General features: G+C 35.6%; 1 protein-coding gene across 2 annotated transcripts; it reads left to right on the top strand.

Annotated features, from left to right (window-relative positions):
• Positions 1-136: 136 nt before the first annotated feature.
• Positions 137-17,656, top strand: LOC104118447 (folate-biopterin transporter 1, chloroplastic-like). 2 transcript variants are annotated; one of them, XM_009629679.4, is made up of 9 exons: positions 137-478; positions 4,907-5,136; positions 5,551-5,615; positions 5,696-5,858; positions 13,178-13,326; positions 13,426-13,671; positions 13,757-13,925; positions 14,241-14,333; positions 17,130-17,656. In XM_009629679.4, exons 1-9 carry the CDS (start codon positions 220-222, stop codon positions 17,283-17,285), a joined length of 1,530 nt encoding a protein of 509 aa, XP_009627974.1. In that variant the 5' UTR covers positions 137-219; the 3' UTR covers positions 17,286-17,656. The 2 variants fall into 2 exon arrangements, with proteins under 2 accessions (XP_009627974.1, XP_009627973.1); XM_009629678.4 differs by having other exon boundaries at positions 139-478; positions 16,992-17,656.
• Positions 17,657-27,842: the final 10,186 nt, after the last annotated feature.

Below are 27,842 nucleotides of genomic sequence, written 5' to 3'. Positions count from 1 at the left end.
AGCCCAAGGAAATGGATAAGTGGCGAAGAAATCGCGGTGAAGCTAATCAGGGGTAATTCCGACATTTGGACTGGACGCGGATCATGTTATTCGTTGCTACATTTGTAGTCGTTAAAAGTGCTTATAAAGTGTGCGGCTGTGTGCTCATTTTATAATTTCTCAATTAAAAAACATCAGACAAGACTGTACGAATCGAAGCACTTTTCATAAATTTAAAAAATGGCTACAATAACTACCAACTCAATCTCATTCTCAATTTTGCCCTCCGTTAATCCTCTTTTCCCCTTCCTCTCCCTCTCTCCACTCCTCTCTTGTTTTCGCCGCCGGAAACCGCCTTCCTTCACCATCGCTGCCGGCTCCTCCCGCCGGAAACCGCCTTTCGAGCCACCAGACTCCAAAATGTCAGTCTCAGTTCAGATTCCGGCAGCTTCCACCCGGCGAGATCTCGAGACTGAACCGTTGCTAGATTCTAGAAACCGTGAGTTACTTACAATCATAAAAATGATTTAATGATGTGGATGTGATTAATTTCACTTTTAATTACCTCATTTTTATGTTAATTTATTTTTAGTTAACTCAATTTATCAACTATACCTCACTCCTTAACTGTCTGGATTGAATCCTCTTATCGAATATACTTTATTCCACATTTTGCTTAGTAGAATTATGAAAAATGAAATGTAAAGTTATTAGCTTTTCTTTTAAGGCTTTTGTTTTTTCTCTGAAATCAAGGAAAGCAAATATAGCGAGTTAACAACTGGAATATGGTACCTGCAAGCATTTTTTGGTGTATTTGGATCGAAAGGAATAGTAGATGTTTTGATGGATTATCAACTTCAATAGGTTGCTTAAAGGCTAGATGTTTGGTTAAATTGTTTCACTGGGCTAACCTTACTACCGTAAAAAACTGTGATGTTTTCTTGGACTTTGTCAGCTCTCTAGTTTTGTAGCGCTTAATTGTAAATGAGCTGTCAAACTCACTTCCTTTGTAACTTTTGCATCTTCTTGATGCCTTTAATGATATATTCCACTTACTTCATCAAAAAAAAAAAAACGAGCGAGTTAACAGCTTCTGAATGTTTGAATCATGTTCGAGTGTGTGGTTGTTGATAGTTATAGTTTCGAGTTGGGATAGCGGGCGATTGAAGTTTTACTGTTTGTTAATATTCCGTACCGGATGAATAAGGTCTTGCGGTAAAACCATGTAGTCATGGTATGTATTTCCAAAGTTAATATTAAGCATTTAGTGCATTTGAAGTAGTAGGAGCACAGTGTTGATTCAAATTGAATTGTATGGATAACATTTTATGCATGTATCATGCAAAGGAGTTGCTCAGTGAAAGGAATAAGAAGGGCAGCACAATGCACTAAACTTTCACTATACGCAGGGTCTTGGGAAGGGCCAAAGCACATTGGGTTTTCTGTATGCAGCCTTACCTTGTATTTCTGCAAGAGGCTGATTCTGCGGCTTGAACCTGTCACCTCCTGGTCACTCGGCAACAACTTTTACCGTTGCGCCAAAGTTCACAGGAAGGAACCTGTAATAAGATTTCCTTGGTTCTTTGAATGCATCAAATTCAGAAGACCTCTGAAGAAAGTCTTCGGGATGTAGAGGAGAAGTTTAGAGGTGCAGAGTGATACCTGGAACATTGGTGTGAGTTAATTGTTTGATCGATGGAATCGGGAACCACCAGGATGTCTGCAGCTTCTTTTGAAGTCAGCATGCATTCCGGTTTGTTGTACTTATTAACGTGGAGACTTGTAGGAAATTGTCCCACATTGGACTCTAAGCACTTAAGAAATACATCTCATGTAGATCGAAGGTTTTTCACTTCTCTTCCCCCCCCCCCTCTAGCTAGCATGGCCACAGACACAGACAAGGGAATCATATCTGACATGGAATCAGACATACAGAATTTCAAAAATTAGGGAAGAGATATCATGAATGTACATGATATTAAGTGTAATAACTAATATGTATAACTTCATATAATTCTAGAATAATCATAATAAGCATAACAGAGGTAACTGGTTATCACTTTGGATTTACTATCTGTAATATTTTGTCCCTTATCACCCCTTCCCATCCCCTTCCCCTCAAAAGGAAAAAAAGGCTCTTATGTTAGGGTTGTAAGAGAGAATTTTATAGTAATAATTCTTCAGCTCTATTTCAATTGTCATACCGTTCATGAGCGCATGTATTACATGTGGCATCAAAGACAAATAATGTAGAAAAGCACCAAGAGTCTGCTGGAAATTTAAGCAGGAAGCGCAATCAAAATACGGCTTTAGTGAAGATAGGTGCAGATTAAGGCTGTCCAACGGGACAGTCCGTCCCGTCACGGCCCGGCCCACTTAATTCTAAACGGGATGGGCCCATGTTAAACGGGACACGGGATGGGACGGGATGACCATTTCGTCCCATTTATCCCGTCCCGTTTCGTCCTGTCCCGCATCCTTTTTTTTTTTTTGAATTATAGCCATTGGGCAACGACTTCAATTGCAAAAATATTCGTTCCCAACGGCCATATTTGGCCCCCACCACCCCAAAACACCCCTACCCCCAAACTTTTAATATAACCCCTAAGTTTATTAAATTACACTTTGGCCCTATTTTCGACTATAAATACCCCATCCTTCTTCATTTTTTCTCACAAAAATAAATCATTCTCTGTCAAATCTCTTTCATTCTATATATATTATTCTCTCAATTTTCTCACAATCAAGTGATAAGTTTCAAGTATTTGGGCAATTTTTTGGAGCAACTTTCAAGTTTCAAATTAATTCGTCAAGTATTTGGAGCAATAGTTTGGGAAATTTCTTCAAGAAGAAATCTTGGTTTTGAAAAGTTACAACGAAGTTACATAAGAGCTTACAAATATTAGTATGATAATTTGTAATTGGCTACTAAGAGGCCTAGTTCAAACAGAATCCTTCCTAGAAGGTGGCTGCGTAGATTAGGTACTCTTCAAAAGAATTATATTTGTATGTGAGATTTGAAAGTTCTATTAATAAAATAAAAGGCTCTAAGCGTTGAATTGTTTTTATGAATTGTCTTACACTCTTACTTAGTTACTTAATCGCTTGAAATTATATTAAATAAATTATAACTCTATTATAAATTTATAATTACTAGAATATTTCATTACAAGACTTTTTTGTATACTTCTTGTATGCGGGAGTTTTTTCTCCCTTTTAATTAATACAATTTACCTTATCAAAAAAAAGAGTCTTTTGTTTTAATATTTTATAATTCTTTACTTAGTTTCCTAATTTCCGTTTAACTTTTAAGTTTATTAAATAAGTCAAAAAACTAGTCGTTGCAAACTTTAAAAACTTAGTCATTGTAAAAAAAGAATAGCCGTTACCAAACTTAATGCTTAAATAATTTGTTTTTTTTTACAACGGCACTCAAGGCCCGCGAACCCGTCCCGTCCCATCCCGTTTGTTAGCGGGACGGGATGGGCCTACCGTTTCGTCCCGTTTGTCCCGTCCCGCCACCGTCCATGCTAAATGTCGTCCCGTCCCGTTAATTTTGTCCTGTCCCGTCCCGTCCCGTTGGACAACCATAGTGCAGATGAATAAAAAATAAAATTGTAATCAAAGAAAAAACAAATATAAAAACAAACGATAACTATATGGATCAAAGAATTGAGAATCTGTAATTAATTGGAATAAGTGAATTAAAAACTGTGTCAATCAACTTCAAGAATCACTTTAATTGTGATACGAAGCAAATTTGTTATTCAGGTTAGCAACTACTTTTGTCCTTGAGCCGAGGGTCTTCGGAAACAGACTCTCTACCTCCACAAGGTAGGGTGAGGTTGCGTACATACTGTCATCCCAGACCCCACTTGTGGGATTATACTAGTTATGTTGTTGTTGTTAGGTTAGCAACTACTTTACTTTACTTCATTTCTAATTCCTATTCCTAATCACTAATATATTATTTAACTATTAGTATATCGCCTCATCGCCTACTTTTATGGTTTAATATTGTCCTGTTTAAGACAATGCCTGGGGGCATTGAAGCAGTGCGCTGCCTGTAATAAAGCGCAGGTTAAGTCACGCGAAGCGCCTGAGCTTCACCGAGCTTAGGACTTAAGCATGCCTCAAGGGCCTTTAACAACTCTGGAACAAATGCGAAGATTCATCAAGTCCTTTTGTGATTGCATCCTAAGTTCCAGTTAAAATAACTTTCAACAATTTCAGACTAATAACAATAGATTAAAGTGTGATCCATTCTACATTGTTGTTTGTGCAAATCGGGGAAGAGTGAGCTGGCCTGCACTATGAGGAAATAGTCTAACACAAGAAACTAGAAAGCATTATAGGATGGATTAAAATGAAACTGGAGCTTTAAGGTCAAATAGAGGGAGCATATGATTGTCATATTGGAGATTTTAAATAATCTTCCTTGGAGAAGGATTCTTCAGAGGATAATTTATAGTTGAGAGTGGATTGTACCTCATGGCTCATGATGTTCAATCATCAGGGATATCCACGTCTGATCATACCTAAGAGAGCCAGTGCACCTTAGACTAAAGCTAGCAATTTTCATTTTTTATGGGTTGCCTGCTAGCCTCCCACATATGTACTATGTATAGTTTTCAGTATAATTTAGCAGATCTTAATCTCTTTAGGCAAAACACTTTTTGGAAAATTTCCTAAATATAAACTGCCCTTGTATGAGTGAGAAATTGCTGTTATACGTCATTTCCGTTTTTGGTGCTTAGTATTCAGTAGGTTGTCAAGAAAAATGTTTCAAGAGTCTCATCATGGATTTAGCACCCTCATGCTCATACATGGTGGCTTATGTGAGCTCCTTTTCTACTATTTTGTTTGTGTGGTTGTTCTTTTTGGCTGTCTCACTCATATTTACATTCTCCAATATGATCATATGCAGGAAAGGGGGATCAGCCGACAACCACAGTCCAAGAAGATTCTGTCTTGTCCAATAAAACTGTGCCGCACAAGAACAAATATTCTCTTCGTTCAATCAGTTGCTTTGGAGTGGATCTAACCCCAGATAACATTGCTGTTGCTATGGTATATTTTGTTCAAGGCGTCCTGGGCCTTTCTAGGCTTGCTGTTAGCTTTTACTTGAAAGATGACCTACACCTAGATCCTGCAGAGGTATGTCATCTTGATAGGGTAATTTGTTTCTGTTGTTTGTTAATCTTCCCTAGTTTAATAAAATCATCTTCATCAGATTCAAACTGCAGGTTCTAGCCAAAAGTGCTTTCAGTATATTTTTTTCTAAATTTGGATACCTAACTTTGTCATACTGAATTATGAGTTGTTACAGAATTTAGACTACAGTTATATTCAGTTATTTGAAATACAATTCTCTCTCGAACTTAGACTGCCACAGCACTCAGCTATTCCTTCTTTTTCAATTAAACTATCCTTTCTATTTTGTGATTATCTGAAAGTGTCCACCTTCTCGTACATTTAAAAAGGAAGACCTCTTTACACATTTCTTTTCACTTCTCCCCTCACCATTTTTGTTGAGTACACGGACTGACAAATTTATATGTGACTGACTAGACAGCTGTCATATCTGGTTTCTCATCATTGCCGTGGCTCATAAAACCATTGTATGGGTTCATCAGGTTGGTATAAATTTTCCTTTCATCCTTATCCATCTATCTATTTAATGAAAGATTTCAATAAATGAGTTTTTCCCATGTAGCGATTCCTTCCCTCTCTTTGGATATCGGAGGAGATCATACTTGGTGCTCTCTGGGCTCCTTGGGGCATTCTCATGGTTTTTGATGGCCACCTTCGTTGATAGCAAGTATAGTGCTGCCTTGTCCATACTTATTGGTTCTCTTTCTGTCGCTTTCTCCGACGTTGTAAGTTTCTCGTGTTCCTAGTTAGTTTCAATAAATTCATACTAGTGCTGTTATGTTCTTTGCGTAGTTATACTTTTCTTCTGGTCCGAAGGTTGATGACAATCTGTTTGGCTTTTGACCTTTAGTTGAGTACTCGTTATGCTCTCATTTTTGTTCCTGCAGGTATTTCATTGCATTAATAAAGAATTCTTGCTAGTTATACATAAGCCTGGCTTGGCGGATGTTTGTTTTGTCTTTTGAAAAATTGAAGGAAATCCTTAATTGCAACCTAGGTAAGATCAGAGACTCGGTTGTACCCTAATATCTTCTAAGTTTTCAACAACTCATTCGAGAGAAAAACTTATCAAACTAGTATGATAAAGGATGTCTCAAAAGTTCAGAAAGGTTGTCTAGAGTTCATCGGTGTGTCAAATATGTGTCAGTAGGTAGTACACAACTACGTGCCTTAAATTTCTATCCCTTATTGTTTGTTGTATCCCTTACCATTTCCGAGTTTTCATTGCTTGTTCTCAGAAGAAATGAGGAGAACGAAAGGAAACGTGCATTTGTCCTTTGTGGTTTTGGGAATTTCAAACTGGAAGTAGTCTAAGGACCTGCTTATGATTTTGGAAATGCTCTCCCCTACGCTTAACCTAGATAGACAGTGCTAGCTAGCCACACTAAATGACCTTTACAGCACTGCAAGTATCTGTTCTTCTTTCATTCTGAGCACTACCTCTTGAAAATTTTTGAATTTGCAAAATCATGTGATTGCTCTCCACAAATGTTGTTGGTGTTTCTCCTGAGAACTAACCATTGATGTGCTTGTGCGAGTGGGCAAGTCCTTCGCATTGACTTTGCCATCCTTGATTGTGCGATAAATAAGGAAATCCCTATCATTATGGGAAGAACATTCCTTGCAACTGTAAGAGCACTTATGGACTTATAGAAAAATAAAATTAAATTCCGGTGAATGATGAAGAGGTGACTTTTCAAGCGAGCAAAGGCATGAACCCATTTCGATACATAGTCTACGGCCGCCAAGATGTATGTCATGCCATACGAGCTCACAATGGGACCCATGAAGTCGATCCCCCACACATCAAATATTTCAACCTCCATTACAAAGTTCAAAGGCATCTCATACCTTTTGGAAATCGACGTCACACGATTTTACCATCAAATTGGCATCTTGGTAAATGGATGGCCAATAGTAGCCACACTCAAGAACTTTTTCCGCCATCCGATTTCCACCACGATGACCCCTAACTGGAGAGATATGGCATGCCTTCAGAATAGGCATCACCTTGTCTTTCGGGACACAATGCCTAATAATGTTGTCAGCGCATATTCGGAACAAATAGGGCTCTTCCTAATGATAGTGCCTAAACTCCCGCAAAAACTTCTTCTTTTGATAAGATTCTATTTCGTCGACACTAACCAAGAAATTAGCGATATCGGCATACCATGTGGCTTAAGTATTAGACAATACTCACCCATGGAGGGATTCAACCTCCTTTGGTGCTCCACACTTGGCTTGCTATCCTTTTCAAGTTGGATCTTATGCTCATAAATAACGGAAAGATTCCCCCGAATATCCGCTATTGTCCAACCGATAGCCCTTCATGACTTTCAATAATCGCTTAACCTGCACATCACTCAACACAGAAGAAACGATTACGGGTAAAGTATCATTAAGGCCAAGAAATTCATACCTAATGGTTTGAGCTCAAAGTTGTGGTGGCTCAACAATTGATGGCTTGGCGAGAGGAGTGACTTTTCTCTAAGTCAAGAGAAAGCTTCTTTGGTTTGTAGGTATACGAACCTAACTCTTCAAGTGCATTCACGGTCTCCGCATACCCTTCCATATCATCACCATCAAAGTTCACCAAGATTGACGCCAATGCCTCATCGAGGCATTCTTCTTCCATTTCCATCTCAACCACTTCAATCACCGAGATGCTCTCATATGCACTTGGTAGCGTCATGCCTTTGCTCGCTTGAAAAGTCACCTCTTCATCATTCACCCGGGATTTAATTTCATTTTTCTCCGAGTAAGTGCTCTTCCAGTTGCAAGGAATGGTCTTCCAAAAATGATGGGGATTTCCTTATCTACCGCACAATCAAGGATGACGAAGTCGGTGGAAAGTAGGAACTTGCCCACTCATACTAGCACATCATCAACAATAGCTACGGGTCTCTTCACCGTCTGGTCGGCCATTTGCAACCTCATACTAGTTGGTTTAGGCATCTCCAATCCCGATTGCTTGTAAATAGCATTAGGTTTATGCTAGGACCATTGTCACTAAGAGCTATTGCAAAATCACGCAAACCAATTGTGCACGAGATAGTGAAAGCCCCCTGATATTCTTTCTTTTGAACGGGGGTTATTGAGATAATGGAGCTAATCTGGTGGGTGACACTCATTGTTTCATTTTTCATAATCTAATCTTGGTGATCAAATCCTTCAAATACTTAGCAAATTTGGTCATCTCTTGAAAAACTTCCAAGAATGGGATGTTCACCGACATTTGTTTTAAAATGCGGTAGAACTTCTCGAACTTGTCATCATCAATTTTCTTGGCCAATTTTTGAGGAAATGGACGAGAAGGCCTAGGAATCGTGCTAGAGGTTTTGGTGCCTCTACTGCCATTTCCTCACCTTTGTCATTGCTCACATCCCGAACATTAGCTTTTTGCGGAAATCTTTCAACGTCAACAACAATAGGCACTTTTTACATGTGCCTTATCTTCTTTTTCAACATCTTTTACTAAAACCAGTTTTTCACTCTCATTTTGAAGTAGTCTCCCACTTCGAGTTGTAATAGATATGCAATGAAATACCCTTTAGATTTGCAATTATGTCACTCGGGAGTGTGCCTTTTCACTTTAGATTTTTCTCTATTGAAGGATCTCTCATTTGCAACTCTAATTTTTGAATAGAAGCGGTGTGAAAACTCACAAGTTCGGCTATGTTCTTCATTGAAATGTCGGACTTCTCTTGGTTTTGCAAACCCTTTCAAGCATATTTTCCAATTTGGAACTACCTTGATCATTTGAAGAATTCTCCCACTTATGTTGAGAGTTAGAATATTGGCCTTTCAGTGGAACATAGGGATTTGAGCTTGGATTCCTAAAGTTGTTGTTATTGTTCCAATTTCCTTGATTCAGATTACCTTGGTCGTTTCGCCATTATTGGGTATGTTGCCCTTGCGAGGTTAGGTCTCCATTGATTTTTTTTTTGCCTAGACTTCTCTTGGTTTTGCAAACCCTTTCAAGCATATTCTCCAATTTGGAACTACCTTGATCATTTGAAGAATTCTCCCGCTAATGTTGAGAGTTAGAATATTGGCCTTTCGGTGGAACATAGGGATTTGAGTTCCGATTCCTAAAGTTGTTATGTTCCAATTTTCTTGATTCAGATTTTACCTTAGGTCGTTTTGTCATTGTTGGTTACATTGCCCTTGCGGGTTAGGTCTCCATTGATTCTTTTGCCCCAATCCTAATTTTATCTTTGATACCCTCCTTAAGAATTGTTGACATAATTCACTTCTTCATATTCCGTCCGAGTGTATTCTTGGTATTGGCCTTCTTGATTTTAATAGTTAAAGTCGGCACTGATTGCACTTCTTCTCCACATTCACCTTCTTTGTTTGGCTTTCCGTGAATATTTTTGTCAAAACATTCACATTAGTGGCAAGACCGGTAATCACTTAGTCTCTCTTAATTTTCCTTGACGATAGTGGTAAAAAAAGGGGATCCATATGAAACACCACCATCCGTGTCGCTCGAATGCCATGCTTGATTATGTTTGGCGACCTTGTCAAAGATTTGGGTGATAATCGCAAATGTCTTATCCATGAAAAACCCATTGGCCGCATTGTTAGCTACGGATTGGTTCATGGGATCCAAACCCTTGTAGAATTTCTCCAACAAGATGTTCTCCGGAAACCCATGATTTGGTGATCTTACCATGTATTGCTTGAATCTCACCCCAAGCTTCATGAAGTTGTTCCCCGGGAATTGCTTAGAGAATTTTTTTCTCTCTTGGAGTTCCGCCCTCTTGCTTGGTAGAAACCATTTCCCGAGGAAGACATGCACTAGCTCGCCCTAAGTATGGATGGAGTTTGGAGGTAGATTGTGAAGCCATGTTCTTGTCTCTCCAGCTAGAGAGTATTTGAAGACTCTCAACCTCAGTGCATCATCTGACACATGGTTTTTCTTGTGCAATGCGCGTACGCCCAATAATTTTTTGAGATGTTGATTTGGGTCATCATCGGTAGAGTTCCGAAAGAACCCCTCAGCCTTTAGTATTGTGTAGAGACTGTCGTCCACCTTGGAGGTAGTTGCATCAACTCTCGGAGGGACAATGGCATTCACATCATCAATAACTTGATCCATATTCGCAAACACATTGTCAGGTTCACCCATGCTTGCCTAATTTCACAAAACAAGGCAAACAAAGTGTGATGGAATAGAAAAAAGACTTAAAGTAAAGTACACACTAATTAGTAATTTCAAAATCGTATTGCCCGGCAACGACGCCAAAATTTGATACACCCAGATTACATCTATATAAATGGTGTAAGGCGATCGATGTCAAATATAATAACCCAAGAATAGGCGTGAAAAGTTTACTTTACTAGTGTGGTACTTGACTGTGGTCGTAATTCTATCCCGTTAGTTTGAAAAGAGTTTGATATTGCTAATCTATTTAAGAGACGCTATTTTGCTAAAAGATTTAACTATTTGGATTAAGAAACTAATGGTGTGCCCCCTTTACTGGAATGCAATGCTATATGTGTTAATATGGTATATTTTTAATGGGAATTTCTAAGTGACTACCTAATATTTTTCAATAGTTGGGTAGAATCTCCTCTTTATGATTTTTCCAAATACAAAAAGAGTTACAAATAAGAGTGACCAATTTATGGCAAGTAGAATCCTCTTATTCCTAAATGATTCCTATTAAACAAGGTTTAAAGCCTTGAGTTTTTGCTATTCACTTTTACCAAACCCTGACTCACTAAATAAAATGGCACAGGTTAATATTTGCAACCACCAACCATAAATGAAACAAGAGAAGATGAATAGAAATCAACAACCCATTATATGTATATTTAATGATAAGCACACATTAACATTACACCAATCATTGGCTCCACAACCTTAACAATAAAATTAGCTACTCGTGACAATTAGAATAACAACACTAAGCATTAAAGTCTTATAGCGGAGAAAGTAAAGGAATCTTCTTCTCAAAAGCTTCAAAGGAATGGTGTATTCAATGCCCTTCCAAGAGGGACACTTTTCAGACCGAAAACCCCTACAAAAACCCTAACTATACTATTTATAATGGTCCAAAAACGCGACAATAATTATGCTAAAAATGCCCCCGCAGTATCACATGTGGACTGTCTCTTGAGCACATAACGAACATGCGGTCCACATATGTCTGGCCTTCACATGTTTAAATTAGGGCTTCTAGACTTTTATCCGCATCTTGACTTGCGGTCCGCATCTTGGAGCTGCATGTTGGTCTTCAGACTGTTGATTTTCAGGATTTTCAATGGGCGTTTGAGATGCAGTCCGCGTGTGGAATATACCATCCGCATCTTGGCTCCGCATGTCAATCTTCAGAATGTTGACTTTCAGGATCTTCAACAAGCACGTGGGATGCAGTTCGCATGTGGAATGTGCAACCCGCATCTTGGCTCCGCATGTGGAATGTGCAACCCGCATCTTGGCTCCGCATGTCAATCTTCAGAATTTTGACTTTCAGGATCTTCAACATGTGTTTGGGATGCGGTCCACATGTGGAATGCACGGCCCGCGTCTTGGCTCCATGCCAACCAATTGGATAACTTTCACGACTTTTGGGCTCTCAGCAGACGATGAATGTACTGTCCACATTTGCCCTATCTCAACCCTTCAATTTCCTTCTTCTCAGCTTTAATCTGCGTTTCACTTGCGGCCCGTGCCTTCAAGATAAGAGCCATATGTCATCAAATCTGGGACACTTCGTGCATTTTTGCTTGGCCTCAAAACCCCTACAACACAACAATCATGCTTAAAGAATAGTAAAAACTTGTGCAAATGATATCAAATGTGCTGTAATTTCACAGCACATTAGCGAGTGATGATCTTTTAAATCAAAGTGATGAATAAAGCAGAAGTTATGATGTTGCAGCTCCTTTTTGTTTAAAAGAAAGAAAGGGCATAAGAATAATGAGGTCTTAGGTACAAATCTCAGCAGAGGCAAAAAACGCTACTCCCTCTGTTTCAATTTAGATGACACATTTTGCTTATCGAGGATAAGTTTGACTAAACTTTCAAGCTAAATTAGATTAGTTCAACTCAATATTTTAAAATTAAAATTTAGATATTCAAAAACTATACGAAAAGGTACTATAAGTTGCAATTTCTCTCATGTAAATATGATAAAAATTATACTTTAAAATGTTGGTCAAACTTCACACAGTTTGACTATCGCTAAGCGAAATGTGTCATCTAAATTGAAACGCATGGAGTATGTGATTTCTTCGCATTTGCTTAATTCTTGGTGGGTAAAGTTACACGCTAAGTTGCTCGGACTCTTCGCTTTTAGTGCCGCACCCGTGTCGACACGACGTGGGTATGGGTGTGGGATCCATATCGGATCTGGTCAACCGATTTTGGGTACTTTGACCAAAATCAACAGAGAAATTTGGGACAGATACAATGATTTTTGAAAACAAATCAAAAGATAGGGTGATATGGAAGAAAATGGAATACCTTGTATATATAAATTTCTATATCAGTCCTTTTCCTTTTATCTCCTTCTAAAATTCTACTCTTGTTCAATATTTTCTCCTTCTCGGAATACCTTGTAAGTTTTCCACATAATATCCCATAATTTAGACATATTTCTATAACTCTATTTTTAAATAATTGAATTATTTTTAGTCGAATCCCCGCACCCGTATTCGTACCTGGATCCGTACCCTCGAATCTTTAAATTTAGATCATGACGGATCTGACCTCTAGATCCGCACCCGTATCGGACACCCGCTCCCAAGTCCGAGCAACTTAGGTTACACGGTACTTTTGCTGGTAGGAGGGAGTAGGTACCCAATGAACACGCTGCAAATATCAACCGATCCTTGTGTTAAATCTTGAAAATATTAATGCCACTTGGGAATTATTGGACTTGATTTTTTGTTGTTACGCTTGTTCATAGAAAAGGAGTTACTGGCGAAATGAATCTGAGTTGATCTTTTGCTTCTTTGTAATGCTTCTCTTCCTGTAGCTGGTATCTTTCCACCACATTCATCTGGCATATATAATTGAGCGATCATGTAGGTTGTAGATTCCATGGTTGTTGAGAGGGCACGTGGTGAGTCTCAAAGCATGTCAGGATCTCTTCAGTCGTTGTGCTGGGGTTCTTCGGCATTTGGAGGAATTGTGAGTGCCTACTTTAGTGGCTCCCTTGTGGATGCTTACGGTGTGAGGTATGATACTTGGTCAGTCTTTCTAAATATTATGTGATTGTGGTCTTGTGAGTAGTAATGGTCCAGATGGGTTAATCTAAATATTTTTGGTTCCTCCAGGTTTGTTTTTGGTGCAACATCATTACTTCCTCTCATAACATCTGCAGTATCTGTACTTGTGAAAGAGCAGCCTGTACGAGGCCCAGCAAGGGGAGTTTCTTTAGGCAATGGCTTCATCGAGAGCTCAAAAAACAATTTTATCCAGTTATGGGTTACTGTTAAGCAGCCTAGCGTTCTACTTCCCACCCTATTTATTTTCTTATGGCAGGCAACACCACAGTCAGATTCTGCTATGTTTTACTTCACGTATGCTCAGTTTCAGGTTTAAATTTAATTAATGTAAACATACATGAAAGCGACTAGTTCTAATAGAATTTTGTTCTGATTGTAGGACAAACAAACTTGGTTTCACTCCTGAATTCCTTGGACGTGTTAAGCTTGTCACTTCAGTTGCATCACTTATTGGCGTGGGTCTTTATAATGGTTTTTTGAAGAAAGTTCCCTTACGCAAAATATTCCTCGTAATGACTCTCATTGGTACAGCTCTTGGGATGACCCAGGTACTTGTCCCAACACATCTTTTCTACTGGTGACAAAAGTGGGTTGCTCTAGTGGTGAGCACCGTCCACTTCCAACCAAGAGGTTGTGAGTTCGAGTCACCCCAAGAGTAAGGTGGGGAGTTCTCGGATGGAGGGAGCCGAGGGTCTGTCGGAAATAGCCTCTCTACCCCAAGGTAGGGGTAGGTCTGCGTACACACTACCCTCCTAAACCCCACTAGTGAGATTATACTGGGTTGTTGTTGTTTTATGATTTTTCTTCTGTTTTGGGGTCATGGTGGCCTTTATTTACTTCAAAGTATGATGGATTTGTTTTAGGTTCTGCTGGTGACTGGATTGAACCGGCAGTTTGGCATTAGTGATGAGTGGTTTGCTATTGGGGATTCCTTGATTATAACTGTTCTGGGTCAGGTAATCTTTTTTCTTGTACTTGGTTCCATACTTGAGAATCCGTTCATATTTTGGTTGATCTAATTCATATTTTTTCTGAACGCATAGTAATATATAGAGTAAAGCACTCTGAAGCTCAATCTTGCTTAGTTCGAAATCTGAAAAGCAGAACTTAAGTAATGAGTACTAATCATATAAAGATGCAGCGAATGCACACAAAACAATTGAAGGATATAATGGCTAGCTTGCGGCTTGCAAGAAACTCACCGAACCTACCTACAGAGATGTATTTGTCTAATGAAAAACAAGAACTTGAGAGTTTTTTTCTTCTTTCATTGAAACAGTCGAACTGGGATATAATGACAGTGATCAAGTAATTTTTCATGTATGTAGGGTGTCTAATGGATTCCAATTAGGTCTGCATTCCAATTAATAACTATAGCAGCCATAAAGACAAATAAAATTTGTGAAAATATTCGTGCACATAAACTAATAGTAATTCTTTGGGATGCTAAATTCAGGTAAATGATATGAATTTAAAACTGTGTATTTAGGATTGCAATGTCATGTAAAACTAGATTTTCTTTGGCCAGCATGAGTTTTGATAAAGTAGAAGGTAGCTCTTCATTAAGGTTATATTTTATAAAAACTATATCTGTACTGTTGAATTATATAGTCTCGAGTATCAAAGGGCATTTAAAGAGATTTATCAAGGTCTTGGCTACTCTATTATTACCTTAAGGTTTTGTGTTAGACTTTCAATTTCCTTTACATGGTATTAGAGCAAACCTTTGGCAAGAATATTCTCAGCCCCGCCAATCCACATTAAATTTACTGTGAACACAAAATCGCGTTACCTATGCGGGAGATTGTTGAGTTATATAGTCTCTTGGATATAGAAGGGCATCTGAAGGAGTTTATAAAAGATTTTGGGATACTTCACCCCTAGTTTTAAGATTCGTGTTGGATGCTTAGATTCTTTCAAATCTATGCTTTTTCCTTGAGGTTTTCGTATAACATTAGTTTTCAATTTGTATTCTGTCTTCTTGTTTAGGTTGTGTTAGGATAAACCGTTTCAAAGTAGCATGCATTTGTGGGTTGTTGAATGGATGTTACCTGAATGAGATTAAGATATTTCTACACGAACTGTATCTTAAGGAAAATAGCTTAAGTTTTGAAGGCAAAAACCCTTAAGATCTAGCATGTACCCTGGCATTTGTTTCCAGAAGGTTTTGAAAACATTCTCTGAATTGTTTTTCATTTGCTTTTGAAATCTTCTTTCACCGAACACCATATTGAGAAAAGTTTTTCAGTTTTTGCAAAAACTGAAAAACTATAAACTGCAAAACACCTCTGGAGTACTTTTCAGTTTTTGCAAATACTGAAGAACTTTTCTCTGTTTGGTTGAAAACAATTTTAAAAATCTTTTTCAGTTTTTGCAGCCAAAAAAAAGGCTTTTCTCATAGTGGTGTTTTTTAAAACACATACCATATTTTTTCGTTTTTTGCAATCAAAAAAAAAAAGTTCCACCTGTATTTAAAAACCTATTAAATCTTATATTTAAAGGTTTGTTTGAGCACGCATTAAGGTTGAGTATCGAGCTTAGATAATAAAAATAATAATAATAATAATAATAATAATAATCTGCAATTATCAACAATATTAGAATCAGTTTTGCTCGTATATTTTTATCAAGTTGATATATTTGTCTATTAATAATTTCAAAGGGAAAAGCTGATCAATATCCGCAGATTTTAGTCACTCAAAGCACTATCTTATCTACCTTCACTCCCCAACTCAGTTTTCGTTAATTATTTTTTAAAGAATTTAAGTGATATATATCGATTGTGTAGAAAATACTTATGCTATTAGCAGATTTTAATTGGTTATATCAAGAAAATCATTTTATTTTTCAGATTTCCAATCTCATATTTGTTAGGAATTACTACTTTTATTTGATATCTGGACCAATATAAACTACTACAGAACATAGTTGAAGCTTAATCTAAAGCATGAAACAGAAATCTGTAATGAAAAAGCAAGGAGCAATCTTGTGTCACTGGAACTGTGAAAGATTTAATTCATACCAGAAGTGTCAATTTCATGTACCAAGTTGGACACCCAAAGATGAATGGTAAAAGTAATGGTTTTTAGAATTCTCAAAACAAAAGTTAAAGTACGAAGGAGGAAGTTTCACCACACATACTGAGCCAGACTATGTGCTTGATGCATGTGAGAGAACAAATAAAAATAGTGTATGGCTTTTTATAGAACAGTAAAATCGTTTTAACAATAGATTTTTCGGTGTGTTTAGAGAATGGTTATCTGATAAGAGTAATGGAGGAAACATGGGTGTTCTGTTTGAATTTTGGTGATATCACCTTCTTGAGCACTTCATATACGAATTGTAAGAAGATAGCAACGGGTAATCTTCGCAAATGAGTGATTGCATAAAAAATTGCCATTTGACGAGATTGCTTATCTGATGGAGGAGCAGAGAAACGTGAGTTTTTCTCGCAAGGGTAAACTTGGCCGATGAAGTGCCATTTTTAGTCTAAAATACTGCATTATTTATTAGTATAGATGTAAACTGAAATTGAATGGGTAAACTTCTATATTCTAATATAGAATTTAGAGTATTCTGGCAACACGCATCATCTAACTACTTACCTGTTTCAGGCATCTTTCATGCCTGTTCTAGTACTGGCTGCTAGAATATGTCCACAAGGAATGGAAGCAACTCTTTTCGCAACCCTTATGTCCATATCCAATGGAGGGAGTGTCCTTGGTGGTCTAATTGGTGCCGGTCTAACGCAGGTATTTGGTGTCACCAAGGACAGGTTTGACAACTTGGCTTTTCTGATAGTTCTCTGCAATCTCAGCTCCCTATTGCCTTTGCCCTTGCTTGGTCTTCTTCCTGATGATGAACCGGATACAAAAGAAAATACCGATATAGAGATGAAATCTAATTGAATTCTTGCCTTCTGTGTCATCCTGAATCTGGCTAAGCTTTTGCTACAGCTTTTTGAGAAAACAATAGGAGAGAATACACATGTAAATACAAATACTAATATCGAATGACTAAACACATGAGTTATGTGAATTCATAACCCCCACAGAAAAAGCTTAAGGGACTAGTGATCTTTATTTGTTTCGAGATATTGAGTAAAGGGCGAGATAGGTCGTGAGCCTTGTTGATCCTTAACGTATGTAATGCTGGATGGTCTTGTAACTTGTAAGTCTTGAATTCCCATTGAGAAATTGACTAACTTTTGGCATTACATGATCAAATCTTTGCCAAAAGGCATTGAAGTATTTATAACATTGACTGTTCCATATGGGAATACTTACTGTTGGTATAGTAAGCCAATAGCTTCTAGCTTCAAGTTAATAAAAGTACTCTTTGAATTTGCTTGTTACTTTATCTATCTTGGTGTCAAGAAGTTGGTGAAAAATGTATATACGTTTATCAAAGTGAAGGAAAAGGGAAAAAAAATTTCTGTACACCTTTATCTGAAAGCAAAAGGCAAGATGGATTGACTCGGTGTACTAGCCACAATGGGGACCGGGAGTGCGGGGGAACTAATATGGCAAAAAGAACCTGAAGTAGGAAACTTTAAAATAAAACGAACCATCTTCCTCAACTTTTTAAACTTTTTCTAGGCTTAATTTGGGGAAGGTACACACTACCCTCTCTACTTTTAAGGTATGGGTATACACTACCATTTTCAGACCCCAGTTATAGGATTACATTGGGTTTGTTGTTGTTGTAATTTGGGGGAAAGTTTTATTATTAAAAATCTTGACAACTTTTTTCATTACTTTTTTGCTTAACAAATGCACAAATAATGCAAAAGGTTGAATCTTTTATAATTTACTTTTTTCTCAACAAGTAAACTGCAGTCTAGGTTTGAGCTTTACTATAGAATCTTGTTAGTATGAACTTTTTTTTCTTTTCCTTTTTGGGATAACTTCAATGCACCCCACCAATTTTTCGCCTCGCCCTTAAGCTTTTCAATTAAGGTCGAAGTTAACTTCTCTATAATCCATATTGGAGAAATATACTGCTAATGAGGAGGATTGGTGAGGGTTTGTTGTTGTTGTTGTTGTTGTTGAGGATTGGTCAAAGAAGAAACTCATCAATTTTGATAGAAATGTAAAAAGAAATAAAAACTTTATCTGGTTTTGCACAAATTTGATTTAGTGGGTTTCTTCTATAAATTTCGAGATGAAAAATGGAAAGAAATACATGGAAGGTTTTACAGAATATGAAATGTTAAGATCCTTAAGTGTAGCTATTGCTTATACTTGTATAAGCATTTCTAACACCATGTATAACTTATGCTGAGGACATCATGTTGGTTGTCTGGTTTTCCAAAATAAAGAAAAAGTAAAAGCTTATGTTAAAAAAGTATACTAGTCCAAGTAGGGATTTTTTTCTTCCTTTACAATATTTGAAACTTATTTATCAAAATTATTCTAGTTTTGTATATTACCCGTCCTAAATAAAGATTACTTACGAATTATATACCATTCATTATTAGTACCTTAAATTAGGGGATTTAGTTATACTTTTTTCCTTTTTTTTCTCTCATCTCCTCTTTCCCTATTCTTTGCCGTCTCTCACCATAAATAATCCATTATTAATGTCTTAATTTAGGGGATTCAGTTGCACCATTTTCCTTCTTTTTTTCTCTTCTCCTCTTTCCCATAGTGCCTTAATTGTAGTATTTATGTAAAATAAAAAGGAAGAAAGTATTATTTAAGAATCACTTCCTCTCTAAAGAAAAATCGGAAACATTGAATCCCATTCATAATGTAAAGACAGATTTTCACGACGACAATCCAATTCAAAATTGGATTGACTTACACGTCCTTTACCTTACAACTATTCAATTTCAAATTGGATTATATTTTATATACAACTATTATATATATAAATATTAATTATGAGTGTTAAATATATTTCACATATATACTTCAACCAAGAGATATAATTTGATTTTCTATTTCAAATAGAAAACTTTAATTTGTCCACAATATTAATTATATCCTTTGTGCTAGCAAAGATATAATAATATTTTATTTGGACTAATAATTTAATTTATTTGAATAATAAATTCTTTAGTTTAATTATCAAAAGGAATTCCGAATGGCGAAATATTTAATTTTGATACAAATTTGATACATCTACAACAATATATAAACTAAAAACAGATTTTATACGACTAATTATATAGTATACAACTTTTTCTAACTTATCTACAACTTTCATACTTCATTTTTACCCGGTTAAATATAACTACAACATCATACAACTAAAATATAATTTTCATACAAATTTTATACAATGTCTTTTGTATGTATTTTGTATATGATTTGCATATATTTTGTATGTGGTGTATTCTTCTTCCTCTTAGAAATTTCAATCAAAATTCCTTTCTTAATACAATTTTGATACATATCAACAACTTTATGTAAAAAGATAGTATTTATAACTGAAATACAAATTTAATACAATGCTTCATACATTATACAACTATTTTTTAACTTTCATACAATATTCAAATAAAAAATATATAAGTACAACAAAATACAATTTAAATACAATTTACAATAACTACAACAACCCAGTATAATCCCACTAGTGGGGTCTGGGGAGAATAGTGTGTACGCAGACCTTACCCCTACCCTTGGGTAGATAGGCTGTTTCCGATAGACCATCGGCTCCCTCTCTCCAAGAACTTCACACCTTGCTCTTGGGGTGACTCGAACTCACAACCTCTTGGGTGGAAGTAGAGGGTGCTCACTACTAAAGCAACCCACTCTTGTCATGCCTTTAGTACAACTTTAGTATGTCATACCTTCTTCTTCTTCGAGTTTCAATCTGAAATACAGCCAAAATCAAGTTTAATCTTCACCAAACACCCTCAAAATTGAGATATAAACTTCAAAGAATATTTTTCAATTGTTTGCAACAACACTCAATCCAAACAAACAATAGTTTTTGAAAATACAAATTAGAATTTAAAGTTTCGGAGTTGTTTAATGGTTGTCAATGGTGAAAATATCTTCAAAATTTATTGATTGACAATTTCAATTCGAACACCAATTGTGCAACATGAAAAGGAAATTGTTAAGTTAAAATTCTATATTGTAACAATTGAAATTATTGATGAATTTCATAGTAAAAAAGGATGAAAAGTAGAGAAAAACGAAGGAGGAAAATTGGGGAAAGAACAGAAAAGGAGAGAGAGAGAGAGAGAGAGAGAGAGAGTAGGGACGGAGATACCCTATTCAATTCTTAATATAAAGGATTACTCATTTAAAACTATTTTGTATATAATTGGTAAATTATATATGTGCATGTAATTAAGTTAAAACTTGATTAGGGAGGGTAATAAAGTTTCATATATAGTATAGGAAGGTAAAAATTTCAAGTATTATTGACGACAAATGAAAAAATGTTCGAACTATCAAATACTAGATGGGTTTTTGCATCTATACCCGATTTTGGGGTCACAATTGAACCTATACTCACTTTGCAAAAATGTTTGCAAGCGTACCCACTTTACGATCAACTTCAGACTTATCGGGTCTGAAGTTAAAAAAAAATTAGTTTGAAGTGAAAAAATTGCACTTCAAATGCACTTAAGGCCAAATAGGTCTGAAGTGCAACCAATGGTTTGATGTACTTAAGGATAATAAGTTTGAAGTGAAAAATTACACTTCAGATGCACGTAAGGCCAATAAGTCTGAAGTGAAAACTTGCACTTCAGATGCACTTAAGGCCAAAAAGTCTGAAGTGCAACAAACGTTTTCATTCACTTAAGGCCAAAAAATCTGAAGTGCACTTAAGGGCAAAAGTCTGAAGTACAACAAACGTTTTCATTCACTTAAGGCTAATAAGTCTGAAGTGAAACTTTGCACTTCAGATGCACTTAAGGCCAAAAAGTCTGAAGTGCAACAAACATTTTCATTCACTTAAGGCTAATAAGTCTGAAGTGAAAATTTGCACTTCAGATGCACTTAAGGCCAAATAGGTCTGAAGTGTAACCAATGGTTTCAAGCACTTAAGGCCATTAAGTCTGAAGTGAAAAATTGCACTTTAGATGAATTAAGGCCAAAAGGTCTGAAGTGCAACAAACGTTTTGCTACACTTAAGCCCAATAAGTCTGAAGTGCAAAATTGCACATCAGATGCATTTAAGGCCAAAAGGTCTAAAGTGCAACCAACATTTTTATGCACTTAAGGCCAAATAGGTCTGAAGTGCAAATTGCCGAAAACAGAAATTTATTTTTCGAATTATAACAATCAATTATACGATTTAATACCTCGATCTACTCCAAATGAGCTCAAATTTGAAACATAACCTCCAAATATCATCAGGAACAAACCCCAATCATCAATTTGTCAAAACAATAATAAATTTAATAAACCCATTTTGCAATTAAGAAAAAGAGGAAGAAACTCTAAGCAATAATAAGAAATAAAGCGTCATAGCAGCTCACCATTGTAAAATATCATAAACTAGATTAAAATATCCTCACAACCACCGTATAAAATCATTGTCACCCGAAAAAGAAGAAGAAAGAGAAGAAAACGAAGGAGGAGAAAGAGGCCTGAATTTGTTTAAAAAGTGGGTACAAATTTAAACTTTTTTAAAATGTGGGTATAAGTTAAACGGGGGCGACCAAATAGGGCGCCCCGCGCAATTTTTACAATACTAGAGTTGTCAATACGGGTCTACTCCTCTTGGCTGATTTAGCCCCGCTCATGATTTAATGAGGTTGGAAGATTTTTTAAGTTTATTTAAGAATAAGGCTTTTTTAACCAATCCAGGTAAGCCCACGGTCGTGAGGCTTGATCAAGGCTAGGCCAGTCCGGCACATGCCCAAAAAATATGGTAATCTTATAGAAATGTCTCAAATAAGTCCTAACTTACCAACCTCTAATCATTAACCATAGATTTATCAAAATTAGTCAAACACATATAAAAATTAAAAAATTAAATAAACAAGATTCTTTCTCTCCAAAAATCACACGCAAAGATCTCTTTCTATATATTTAAGCGTGATCAACAACATTAGATGCAAAACGGACAAGAAATTTTATGGATGAGGTAGCAAATAAGGTGATGAAATACAAAAAAAATATATACATAAGATTCTAAAAACCTAGGAAAAAAGACTTTTTCAATGATTATGGTTGAAATTCATTGAAAACATATAGATAAGTCAATATACAAAATTTGAGAAGATTGGAGGTGATTTAGACTGATTTAGTATCAAAATTCGTAGTTAAAATCGAGTTTAAAATATTCTTCTGCGATACATGTATCAAACATATATCACGTGTGTATCTCACACACAGGTATACATGGATATACATGTTATATATATATTGGATACACATTGGATACAAATATGATACATATGTGATGCACTTATTTTTTTTCATGTTCATTTTCTACTTCGAATTTTCAATTCAAACCACCTCAAAACTCAACCAAATCATCCCAAAACTGTGATTCAAGCTTCTTAAGATGTACCAATCTATTCTAATAACACTCATTCAAAAGAAAGCAAAAAATTGACATTTTTTTCTACAAATAGCTAATTGGCTAATATTGGTAATATTTGGCTAATATTAATAATATTTTATGAACTGACCAATTTTTATAATAAGCTACTTATAAATTGACATAACTTGTAGTTTCCCAATAAAAAGGTATTTGGGAAAATATAATAACTAGAAAAAATAAGGAACTAAAAATACTAAAAAGAGAAGCCAAACTTAATTAAAAACTAGCAAACTTGTACTAAGACCAGCAAATCAATAAGAAGACACCATATGAAGCTAAAATTGTACTAAAACTAGCAAACCCATACGAAGACCCCCTACTTGATGGGCATTATTAACAATCAAAAGCATGGGATATTGGTGTACATAGTAAGTATTAATTTAATTAGACTTGCAAATTGGTTAGCAACTCTATGTAATATTGTCTTGTACATATTAATGTGTTTGGATTTTTAGATTATAATTTAAATGTTAAAAAAATTGTGAAATAATTTTTAAAAATAGTGTGTTGGCCCGGCCCATGGCCCACGGAGGTCGGGGTTGACCATTCCAAAGCTCATTTGAACTAGCCCAGCCCGTCAAATTCGAAAGCCCGCATGGGCTGGCTTGCCGGTCTATCTTAAAATAGAAGCATTATACCTTAATTTGGTTTTCCTTCTTTTAGAAAATATTTAGTGAAATGTTACTGGGTCCCGCTTGGAATTAGAAGGTTTTCGGAATTTTTTTGGTTGCAGAAAACATTGGGTTTGCTTCTAAACCTGACTTTGTATTTTAAAAAGTAAACCAAAGTATTTTTCTAAAATTGAAAAGAAACCAAACATAGGCAATAAGTTCACAAATGCTATACAAAAGTAAAATTCCTCAAAGAAATATTTTTCTAAAATTTATTTCTCAAAATCTAATTCTTCGAAAACTAAATTAAAACAAAATAAAATAAAATAGAGTCCTCCAGTATATATTATCATTGAGATTGGGAGATTTTCTACAAGAAACCTATCACGTGACAAACTGATAGAAGTTCACATGGGGTGGGCCTCAAAAGGTTCCTACAAAAATAAAACAATTACGATTGGTGTAGTCACATCTGAAAAGGCCCAATACTTTCCACCAAATTCAATTCAAACCCAATGGCTCTTTGTTCTTTTCAGTCTTTAAATAAGAAGTAATCCACAAGAGTCCATTTCCTCTCTTTTTTTCTACTTTAGCACTTGCCCCACAAATTCTTTTCCAATTTCCAATTGGGTTCCTCTCACCTTTTCTATGATTCCTCATCATATGGAGTTTCCATTTATGCCTTCCTACCATATGTTGATGGCTTGAACATGAAACACAATTTTCCCTTCCTTGCCCCACAACATGAAAAGGATAGGAAAATGTTGAATATATAAAATCTTCAATTAACTTGTGATATTATATGGAGACACACAATTAAATTGTAATTGAGGTGCATTTGTGATAGAAAGATTACTAATTACATCGATCGAGACACAATTAACACTATATATGACACTTTTATAAGTTTCACTAGCAACCAAAGGAGAATAGTGGGTTTGCTACTACTTACACCAACTTATCAAAATGGTAGATTTCTTATTGTTCCTCCATGTGGCTGATGCACAAACATAAGGACTTTAGATAAAAAATGAATTCTTTTGAGTGAAATATAAGTGGCTGATTGTCTTTCTGCTTGTTAGTTTTTGCTTTTCTTCATTGTTTTGTCCTCAGCCAAACATCCCAAAGGCTGTCACATGGGGAGATGGGGAAGTTGGAAGTTGGAATAGTTGTTAGACTCTCTCTCCACTCCAATCATTGCACCACTTTTAATACCAAAAAGTTCTTGAGTAGGAGAACCTATTATAATTAGGAAAAAAGGAGATGTATATCTATAATACCAGTTTCTAGCCAATTACTTGAAGCCTACCTATTACCTAACAACAATAAGATTCTAATCTCCTAAAAGCAGCGAATGTTTATTTTTTTTTACAAAGAGAACTATATTTTTCTTCGTATCATCAAATTCAAAATTCAAATTGCAAGTTAATCATCATTTTTGTTTCTCCATATAGAAAACTTTATTCTTTTAGACTCAAATGACTTGCGCTTGTAAGTAATGTATAATAGATTGTTTTGATTAGTTTTTTTGTGGGGATGGAGCACACATATATATAGTTTTCTTTAATTTTTATGTAATTTTACCTATTTATAAATATTAACTGTCATTATATTATTTTATAAAATATTAAAAATTAAATACTTATGGGGCTTACGCCCTGCGCCTCGGACTTATGCTCCGCCTTACGCCCACGCCTTTTAAAACGTTGGTGATCATAAGTGACTAGTCTCATTAGCAGCTTACGATAATTAAAAAACTACTTATATATGTATAAATATAACTACTAATATATTTGTTCTTCACATTAAATTAAATTAATGAGAAGAGAAAGCCACTATTGGTTGGTGCAATGATTAGTACTATTATTATAAGCAGACTTGAGAAGCGATCATGATGATTGATAAGGAAATAATGCACTTGATAGAGGATAAGTGTTTGAATATAATTTTTGTTAGATCAATTAATGCACCATAAGTATATTTTGTTTACTACGAAATAATTATGGGGACATTCTTTATGCGAAATAATTATGGGGACAAAAACTTATCAATATACTTACTTTCCTGGGGTTTCATTTGTTTCTTCTATGTTTTTTTAAATCTTCGATCATTGGATGAGTACTCTTGACTAAAGACGTGGTTTTTACAGTTTTTCAACCATTGTCGCTCTGACATTGTTAATTTTAACAGAGAATTACTTCGTTCTTAGTATATTCTATACTCACTTTTATAATAACTCACTTTGTTTCTCAGTCTTGTAGTCTCTTGGTTCGTTTTCGTTCCAGATAATATGATATAGGTGTGTGGTGAGAGTCATAACCTGAAATTGAAGTAGTTGGTTAGTAGAATCCATGGTTGGGAGGGAATTGTTCAAAGATAATTAAAAGCATGTGGGAAGCCATGTGAAATGCACTAAATATAGACGCAACCATTAATGGTAGAATTTTATAATAAGATTCTTGTGAGAAATGATTAAAATTCTGAACAATGGATCTAGAGCTAAAACCCATATTAGGCATATTGTTTTACATACAATTAAACCTCACTGTGTCTTCTTTTAGAAAACAAGCCAAATGCCATATAAAACACAAATATAATCGAGGGATAATATATAAGTTGCTCCCTCAAATTGTGCCGAAAAGTGAGTTTCCATCCCAACTTTTACAGATATCGTTTTTAATCTTATACTTGTTCATACAGAATTTAATTCCTCCTTAAATGAAAACGATGGGATGAAGCAAGTGAAGTTACTCTTCTTCGAAGAGCGTAAAATGTCAAAATAAGCGTTAAAAGTAGCATAATTGTCAACTTGTCATACTCTCTTGGCTCCATCCTCACTTTTTAGCAACTTTTAATACTCTTCTTTTACTTTGCTTCTCTTCCAAATTTCTCCATTCACTCTCTCCTCATTTCTTCTTATATCACCAAGTGACCCTCTTTACTGTCTTTTCCATAAAATAAAAGCTAATCAACTGTATAGAAAATATTTTCTTAATTCATACTGGTACTGAATATTAATCAGAATAGGGAGAAAAAAAAGGAATAAAAATGAGTGTTGTTTTGTTGGGTCCTTTTGATGGATTTATCTATGGTGGAAGCTCTGTTTTATTGGTGGAAAGGAGTTTTGGGGCCTGCTATGGTGATCCAACAATTTAAGTAATTATACTTCAATTCAAACTCAAATAACAACACTATTTGATCGTTTTATAGGTTTTTCTTCGCTTGCCGAAAAAAATTAGAGATTGCAGCAACGTCCCATTACTGATGGGGAAATTTGTTCGGAAAAAGATATTTATTAAATAATAAAAACGGCATTATCCCTAAACTTTAAGAACACAAAGAAATCATGCAACACAACTTATTAACATCATCGTCAGGAACCATCCCTTCTTCAATGTCTATTGATACTAGTTTCTCAAATGTAAAATTACTAGGATCCCCTTTATTTTACCATGTATAGTGAGGTCCCAAAGCAGATATTGCAAACCGCGACAATATGTGTCGTGGGGAGGGGTGAGAGAGAAAATTTTGTGTAAAAAAAAGTAAATAAAAGGGAGGAGATATTAAAAAAGAAAAATAACTAAAAAAATTAAAAAGTATTTGACTCTGACATAGTTCTGATGTGGCTGGTGACGTGGCAGAGCGTGTAAAACATTACTCTCTACAATAATGGTTATGTATTTTTAAGGAGGAATTAAATTCAGTATGAACAAGTATATGATTAAAAAACGATACCCGTAAAGATTGGATGGAAACACACTTTTCGACACAAATTCATGGAGCAACTTATGTATTATCCCTATAATTAAATTTCAAAATGACAATATTAACGTACGTAATATTTTAAAACACCCTTGTTTATAGCTGATTTGGTTGTGTTTGTCTAGTCAATTAGAAGAGCAATTCGTTTAGAAAAAAATTATTTTTTTCAGCTTCTGATCTGATGTGTGTGCCTTAAACTCATTCGTGTCTTTTTCTTTCAGATTAATTGGCTAAGCTATAAAAAAGTATCTTGGCCATATAGGTAATTAAGTAAGCCTTACACATGAAGTGCGAAGCCAAATTACTAGTGTCAAATGATATTCCTAACCAATTAGGAAAACAAATATCCATAATTAATTGCTAATCTTCAGATAGAATACGCCAACACCATAGTCCATAGTTTTGAAAGTGCTAGAGTCGTAGACGTTAGAAATTTTATATAAAGGAAACTGTTGGCCACTGGAAATGCTGGTTTCCTACTAGACAAGAGTTCACATGTTTTCAAGCCAAGGCAATAACTGCACTCTTTTATAGTAACTAGCAATGTATGTGATGTCTCTCAAGTCTCAACCC

The sequence above is a fragment of the Nicotiana tomentosiformis genome, chromosome 9 (assembly GCF_000390325.3).
Source record: "Nicotiana tomentosiformis chromosome 9, ASM39032v3, whole genome shotgun sequence".
NCBI lineage: Eukaryota > Viridiplantae > Streptophyta > Magnoliopsida > Solanales > Solanaceae > Nicotiana > Nicotiana tomentosiformis.
This window is presented reverse-complemented; position numbering and strand designations above follow the sequence as displayed.